Raw genomic sequence first — 7829 nt, 5'->3', positions numbered from 1 at the left:
CCGCCTGCCCTCCTATCTGCCCACCTCCTTGTACAGAGAATAGAGAAACACGATGGTCTGCACCGTCTTGCCCAGGCCCATCTCGTCTGCCAGGATGGTGTCAGTGCCCTGGGCCCAGGAGAAGCGTAACCAGTTAAGGCCCTCCAGCTGGTAAGGGTGCAGCGTGCCTCCTGTGGAGTCGATGTACCATGGCTGCTTGTCGAACTTGACTGTGGGCTGCGGGAGGGGGGTCAAGAATCAGACACAGCCTGAATCCTGGGCCGCCAGAGCCAAGCCTCCAGGCCTTTGCAGGCACAACTCCGTCTGTCTGGAAGCCCTTCCTGCTCCACCAGCCTCTCTTCACAGTGCTTAAGGCGTCACCTAGAATGTCTCTCCTTCCAAGAAACACTTCCTGGCCCCACACCTTAACGCCTGCAAAAGCCTGACTCACTCACCCCAGTGTCACTGGGGCCCCTTTTGCCTTGTATCTCCAGGTCACTTTCCCAATAAGGTCCTCCCAATGGACCACATCCTTCCTCACCATGGACCCTGGCTTTGGGGGTTTTGGTTGTTGTTGCTTAGTTGTTTGTTTTTTATGTTTTTGAGGTAAGTCTCCTGTAGTTCAGAGTGGCCTCAAACTCAACTATGTAGCCTAAAATAACCCTGAACATCTGGTTCTTCTGTCTCCACCTTCTTTCTTTTTTCATTTTTTTTTTTTTTAAAGATTTATTTAGCTGGGCGGTGGTGGCGCATGCCTTTAATCCTAGCACTTGGGAGGCAGAGGCGGGCGGATTTCCGAGTTCGAGGCCAGCCTGGTCTACAGAGTGAGTACCAGGACAGCTGGGGCTACAGAGAGAAACCCTGTCTCGAAAAAAAAAAAAAAGATTTATTTATTATTATATCTAAGTACACTGTAGCTATCTTCAGACCACCAAAAGAAGGTGTCAGATCTCATTACAGGTGGTTGTGAGCCACCATGCGGTTGCTGGGAATTGAACTCAGGACCTTCTGAAGAGCAGTCAGTGCTCTTAACGGCTGAGCCATCCCTCCAGCCCCTTCCTCCAACTCTAAGTGCTGGGGTCAAGGGCATGTACCACCACACGCGGTCTAAGCTGAGTCAAGAAGGTCAAGATTAAGGATTGAAACCATGCTAGGCAATCTACAAACTGAGCTGCACCTCCAGCTCAAGGTGGGCTTCTTAAAACATTCCCAAGGGTCCTGCATGGTGGCACATGTCTTTAATCCCAGAACTCAAGGGGCAGAATCAGGCATATCTCTTGAGTTCCAGACCAGTACGCTCTTCCTACTGGCCCATCTAGCCTCACTGCTGCTGACAATGGCCGGCCACGAGGGCCTGAAGAAGGGTCCTTGAGAGAAAAGGCTGCCACACGTGGGGTGGCGGACCTGCTAATGCCACACCACCGCCTCCATCCTGTCTCCACTCACATCCACTATGGGTGTATCGGGTGGCTTCTCTTGTTTATCGTCCTTCAGCTTCTTGCCCTTCTTCACCAGCCTCTTGGGCAGCCTCGCATCCTCTCCCAGCATCAGCTCCCTAAGAAGAAGGGTCAGATACAGATGAGCAAAACTCAGACGGAGCAGGAACCCCGCCCGCACGCCTGGCTGCCAACGCTCGGCACACCTGTGGCCCCAGTAGGCCTGCTTCAGGTTGTCATAGTAGGGGATGTCGATCTCATCAATCTCCCAGGTGCACTGGTCGTAGGGCAGGTCCTTCCACTTGATCAAGTAATGCACGTCCCCCTTCTTGTCAAAGCTGCAAGACAGGAGGCACAGGATGGGAGGCGCTCGCAGGCCCCACATAAAAGGCCCATCCACTCACACCCATGGTCTCCTAGTACTCTGGGCCCAACCAGGAGACAGGGACCACGGTAAGAGCTCTAGAGAGGCTTAGTCACTCGCCAGTGCCACTGGGCTTGCAGGGAGAGATGAAGGTGTGGAGATGGTGATAGAGACACCAAGGCAGGGACAGTGAGAGGCTATGCTAACAGAGCGCTAAGAAGCAGCGGCGACTGTCGTCCTTTCCAGCCTCGAGTGCAGGGGTGAGGCCATCCTGCTACATGACATCAACACAGGAAATGACACCATGAATGTCTTCCCTGCTCAGAAACTTCATTTGCTAACGTAAAAAAAGGTCAAAGCGTTTTGCAATATCAATCTGAGATGAGGATCCTTCCATAGGAACTAAGAAAGATGCACCGTGCAGGTGGGCCAGCCTCTTCTAAAGATCCCCAGGGTCACAAGCCCCACAGTGACCCCTGAGAGTCCTCAAGGCCTCCTGCTCAAGCTGAGTCGGCTCAGCAACCAGCCAGGAGAGCCCAGCAAAGCCAGGGAGCTGGGGAACCCCTAACTGGCAAGTGTGACGGCAATGGATTGGGGAGCTGTGGCTGCAGGTGGCCTGGGGACCATGAACAGCAAGGCCAATTCCCAGTCACCATGGAAACCAGTGGCTTATTTTCACTGAATAATTGGTTGTTATGCACACTCTGGGAGATTCACCAGCTCCTCTTTGGGGGTGCAGAGGAAATTGTCCTTTTTGCTTTAGCATGCATTTTAATAAATGGGGGGGGAGCGTCAATCTAAGGTGCAGCTCAGGCACCATCTGGAGTCTGGAAATGGGAAGGATACTTCACAGTCAATAGGAGACACATTTCCTGTTCCCCACAAACGGCTCCAGCAAGGCTTTAGCAAACCCTTGTTACATGGGGACCAGCTCAGAGGTCTGTGAACACACAGGCTCTTAACCTCTACCCTCACAGCAATGTCTGACAGGACTGCAGTCAGGGACACAGTGGGTAGGCCACCCATCCCAGGCAGGAAAACAGACAGCTGTGAACAGGCTGAAAGTTCAGACTTCCAAGCTGCCCCCGTGACAGGTACTGGTGGCCTTTCCCAGGGCCTGCTGGCAGCCACCGCCTGCCGTCTAGCACCTGTGCCCAGAAATCAGCAGAGGCTCCCACTGCCCACGGCTTGGGAGCTAGCTCCTCCTGACGATGCCCTCCTGCTGGGCCTCCTTGCCCTGGCCACTCTAAGTACCTGGGAATGCCAGACTTTAGAGAAGAGGTGGCACAGGGACTGGGGACCCTGGGCAAGAAAACACAAGTGCTACCAAAAGACACTGGGTCTGGTTCCCAATCCTGCAGTCTCAGCTGTGTGGCTTCAGGCAGGTGACTCAGCCTTGCTGAAATTATTATTATTGTTGTTGTTGTTGTTGTTGTTATTGCTATTATTATTATTTTAAGATTTTTTTGGGGGGGGGCCTGGGCATGCTGATGCAGACTTTAATCCCAGCACTCAGGAGACAGAGACAGACAGATCTCTGAGTTTAAAGTCATCCCTGCTCTACATAAGCAGGTCCAGGCCAGTCAAGGCTACATAGCAAGACCTTGTCTCAAAACCAAAAAGTGTTTATGAGTACCTGTGAACATATGAATGCCTGTATGTAGGTATGTATGTATGTATGTACATATGTATGCATGCATGCATGTATGTATGTGTACCACATATGTGTCTGGTGCCCACAGAAGCCAGGAAGGGGGTATCTGATCACCCAGAACTAGAATTACAGGAGGTGCTGGGAACCTAACCCAGGTCCTCTGCAACAGCAGCCAGTGCTCTCAATCACTGAGTCATCTCTCCAGCCCGCTTGCTGAGAGAGAGGGCTTTGAGTGGAGAGCTCTGTGTGGCCCAGGATTGTCCTGGAACTTGCTGTGTAGACCAGGCTGCTCTTGAACTCACAGAGATCTGCCTGCCTCCGCATCCCAAGTACTGGGATCAAAGGTGTGCGCCACCATGACCACCCCATGCTGAGTATACTCTTGTGTGCACCTCTCGGGACTAACACTCACTAATCCTTTCTTGGACCTGCTTGGCTCCCAGAATCATCCCTAACAGGAATGGAGCCCAGGACCACATAGGTCCCACCCCACTGAGATCCCACTTTGTGTAAGTTCACAGACAAACTCAGCATGTTTCCCTTCATGTGTGTGTCTGTAGGACTGTCCTACTATGAGTGATCATGTTGAGCAAGAGGGTTCCCTTGTGCAGGGGCACGACCCTCCTGGCTGGGCAGCCACATCCCCTGCAGTGGGGTGTCCTTACCCGCCTCCTGCCCCACTGAACCCATTCTTGCCTCTGAAAGGCAAGCCTGGCCAACCCCTCACTGCTTCCTCAGTCTGAGTTCGGGAGGTGCTACGCAACACCCTCACCTGTGGTTCAGGATGCGGTGGACCATCATCCACTCGGGCTTGATGCCGTAGCGGTAGAAGCGTTCCTCCATCTTGGCGTAGAGAGGGTCCTTGTTCTTCCGTTTCTCGCTCTTACCGTCCTCATCGCCAGAGCCGTAATCAAAGGGAGGCGGTTCGTCCATGTCATTCTTTCTTTGGTAGTTGCGATACATCACGGTGTGGTACAGCTCCAGCTACTCACAGAGTATGGGAGATCGGCCGCTCACCCCGGTTCCTGGACCAGCCCTTCAGCCCCCAAGCCCTCTCCTGGGTGGAACGGGCCTCCTCCTCAGCGGCTAGTCTCAGCTCCCACCCATGACTGAGAGAGCCCCCAGGCTCACACCAGGCCAAACATAACCATGCTGCCCCAGAGTCTCACCTGGAGCTCCTTCACCCAGGAGCAGTGCCAGTAGGAAAGACCAGCCCACTTCACAAAGAACTCTCTCTCAGGTATGCCCTCCAGAGGCCTGGGCGGGGGCATGCCTGGCTCTACCTCTGGTCCTGGCAGCCCCACCACAAAGGGAGCTGGAGGTTCCGTCCACCTCCAGTGTAGGATCCGCTGAACTTTGCCCTTCAGCGGGGGGCACTGTGAACAGAGGATGGTCACCATGTTCAGGGTTAAGTCACAGGGCTGAAGCTCCCATGACACTAGACTTCTTACACAGGGTCCCAAGCAGAAACAGCATCATGGGGACTCTGTGGTACAGTCCCTTCCTGGGGAGCCCGCACATTGCTGCGCATCAGGAAATGAGCAAAGGAGCTTGTGGGTCCACGTGGACCCTTTGTACTTGACAACAGCCTTCCTCAACACCTGGCCAGTTAAACCAGGGTGCATGAGCCTTCTACACATAGGACGGAAAGAGACAGTAAGATCCTCTCAGCCTGAACAGCAGAGCAAGGAGACAAACCCGAGAGTCTGGACTCCCCCAGCCATACAGCCATACACTGCTTCACACCTTCGCCTGATCCCAAAAACAATCACCTCATATCCTGACACATGAGCACCCACAGGACGGGAGCCCAGCCTGACTGGCACGGACACTGCAACCCTGGGCACTTCCTTCACCCAGCAGAGATACATGCAGCCTGTGCATCTGAGCATGCTGGAGCAGGAAAGCCAACACACTCAGGCCCCGAGGACCATGGGAATCCAGGAAGTGGTGGCTGGCAGCTCAGGGCAGTCAACAGTCACACATCAGCACCAGCGCTCTGGGCCACCCCGACATGGCCTGGGGTGACCATGACCTTCCCAAGCACAGTTCTGAGGCCAAGCTGGGCAGAGGAGAGATGGTAGATTTGGGGAAATGGTTCTGTAGAGGAGGGCAGGTCTCAGCCTAGCTGCCGACCTTCTGTGTACCTGAATACACATCCCTTTAGCCTGTTTCCTTGACTGTAAAACTGGCCTCTCTTCCTCTGCCTCAAAGAACTGTTGGGGTCAGAGCACAGGTGTGAACGAACATGCAATGCATACCACACATCCCAGAAGCAATCATACTCTGGCCTCGGAGGGCAAAGAGCAAGAGGTGGGAAGGCAGAGTGGACTTCAGGGGTGTAGAGGGACTCCTTTCCCAGGCCTTGGCCCACCCAGCCTCACCTCCTGCAGGGAGGAATCAGGAAACAATACCCTATTCTCAGGAAAACTATGAAGGCTACACCCATCAAAGGGGCCTGGCCATCCCCCGCACCAGCAAGGACATATAGACAGTGGCACACATGCGAAACCAACACACAGCAGGAGCCCAGATGCATACACAAGACAGAGAAGCTGCAGACCAGCCCAGAACCTATAGGATAGGGTACCCAGCCCTGGAAGGCAGAGCAACTCCACACATGGGGCCTTTCGCTGCCTACAGTGACAGGAATCAAGGGATGAGGACATAGGGAGAGCGTTGTTCTCTGCCTTCATAAACTGAGGGTCCACACTGTGGGGCCGCCACTCTGTCACAGCCTAGGGACACCATTGACCAGGGTGACTCAGGGACCCAAATCCAAGTGGAAATTCTGCTGCGGCATGGCCTCAGGCAAGCTACTGTGCCTCTTGAGCCTCATAGCACTGAAGAGAAATTGTGGTGAGAGCTTGCCTGGTCCTGGGTTTCATTCCCAAACAACTCCCAAAATAATTCTTGAAAGTCAATTAGGGAATGGAGTTATAGCTCAATGGGAGGCCTCCTGGGTTCAATTCCCAGTAGGAATGCGATGTGCATGGGGTTCTTAGCTCAGAATATATTCACAATAAACAGTCCTAAGGGAATTCAGGAGAGAGCAGGCAAGGTGAGGCAGTGGGCGTGGTTTTCTGTGGTTGAGTTTTGTCGGGGGCGTGGTCGGGGTCAGGTGGGCGGGGCGTCAGGGGCGTCAGGGGCGGGGCGGGAGGTGTAACACTCACTGTACAGCGTGGGCAGAGCCATTCACCGTTCGGGATCTCCGGCAGTGGCGGGTTGAGGCAGTGCAAGTGGTAGGAAGAAGGGCAGGCGTCACAGCACAGGAGCTCGCCGCCGTCCTTGCACACGCGGCAGAACTCCATGTGGTCATCCTCCTCCTCCTCGCAGCCGCCCTCCTCCTCTTCCTCGTCGTCATCCTTCGGCTCCCACTGGATCCCCTCCTTCTCCTGTAGGAGAAGTCCAGGTGGATGCACCTTGAGCCATGTCCCCTTCCACAGACACCGGTCCCCAGGCGACCTTAGTCCGGACCTCAGCCATGGCTTACACAGTGTGGGCAGCTCCACTTGCCCTCTGGAGCCTTCTCCAGCTCCGGGTCCAGGCAGACCAGGTGGTACGCCCTCGGGCAGGTGTCACAGAGAATGATCTCGCCTCCCTGCTGGCACACCTCACAGTAGTCCTGGTGGTCTGTCTCATAGCCGTCACCATCGTCAACTAGGATGGAGAGGGGTAATAGTGGAGGTCTGCCGTACATGAGCATTCCCACTATCCCGACCAGACTGGCACATGATAGGCGTTTAAATATTTCAAGCGAATGGATAGATAGAGCGAAGAGTAAAGAAATATTGGGGATGGCTGTGGAGTATGAAGGTGGACAGAGATGGGGGGGAGGGAGGGAAGGAGAGAGGGAGGGAAGGAAGAGGAGGGAGGGATGGATGGAGGACAGAAAGCCAGTGTGCATGGAGAAAGAATCGCAGAGAGGGCACGCCTTTAATCCCAGAACACAGGAGGCAAAGGCAGGGGCATCTCTCTGAGTCCAGGGCCAGCCCTGTCTACATAGCAAGTTCTAGACCAGCCAGAGCTATGTGGTGAGATCCTGTCTCAAAAATCAGAGAGAGAGGGAAAGAGGAGGGAGGATGGGTATTTGGTGGGTCTAGCTGAGTGGGTAACTGATGAGGGGGCTAGAGGGTGAGCTGAAGTGCCTGGCCCACTCCCCCTCTGCTAGGATCTTGTATTAAGAAACCCTGGCTTTCTTACTTCTTCCTCCCTAGGACAGACAGCAGACAAGGGTGGTGGAGAGAGCACAAGGTTGGGAGAGGCTGGGACATGGGGACGCCCTTCCCCCATTCTCTACACCCCCACCATGGAAAAGGCCCCGCCTCCCATCATGGAAAAGGCCCCGCCTCCCATCATGGAAAAGGCCCCGCCTCCCATCATGGAAAAGGCCCCG

General features: G+C 54.5%; 1 protein-coding gene across 7 annotated transcripts in view; it reads right to left on the bottom strand.

The window, feature by feature from the left end:
- The window catches only part of Chd5 (chromodomain helicase DNA binding protein 5), a 52971-nt gene that overhangs the window by 23137 nt on the left and 22005 nt on the right, over positions 1-7829 (bottom strand). For all 7 annotated transcript variants that reach the window (XM_031379625.1, XM_031379629.1, XM_031379632.1 and 4 more), the window contains exons 8-14: positions 6927-7093; positions 6607-6828; positions 4603-4809; positions 4206-4417; positions 1622-1753; positions 1426-1534; positions 25-216 (exon numbers count right to left, since the gene is read on the bottom strand). In XM_031379625.1, coding sequence (XP_031235485.1) covers positions 25-216; positions 1426-1534; positions 1622-1753; positions 4206-4417; positions 4603-4809; positions 6607-6828; positions 6927-7093 — 1241 coding nt within the window. The remainder of the gene's footprint in view (positions 1-24; positions 217-1425; positions 1535-1621; positions 1754-4205; positions 4418-4602; positions 4810-6606; positions 6829-6926; positions 7094-7829) is intronic.

This window comes from Mastomys coucha, unplaced genomic scaffold, assembly GCF_008632895.1.
Source record: "Mastomys coucha isolate ucsf_1 unplaced genomic scaffold, UCSF_Mcou_1 pScaffold18, whole genome shotgun sequence".
Taxonomy (NCBI): Eukaryota; Metazoa; Chordata; class Mammalia; order Rodentia; family Muridae; genus Mastomys; species Mastomys coucha.
The sequence above is the reverse complement of the archived record's forward strand: the minus strand, read 5'-3'. Positions and strand labels throughout refer to the sequence as shown.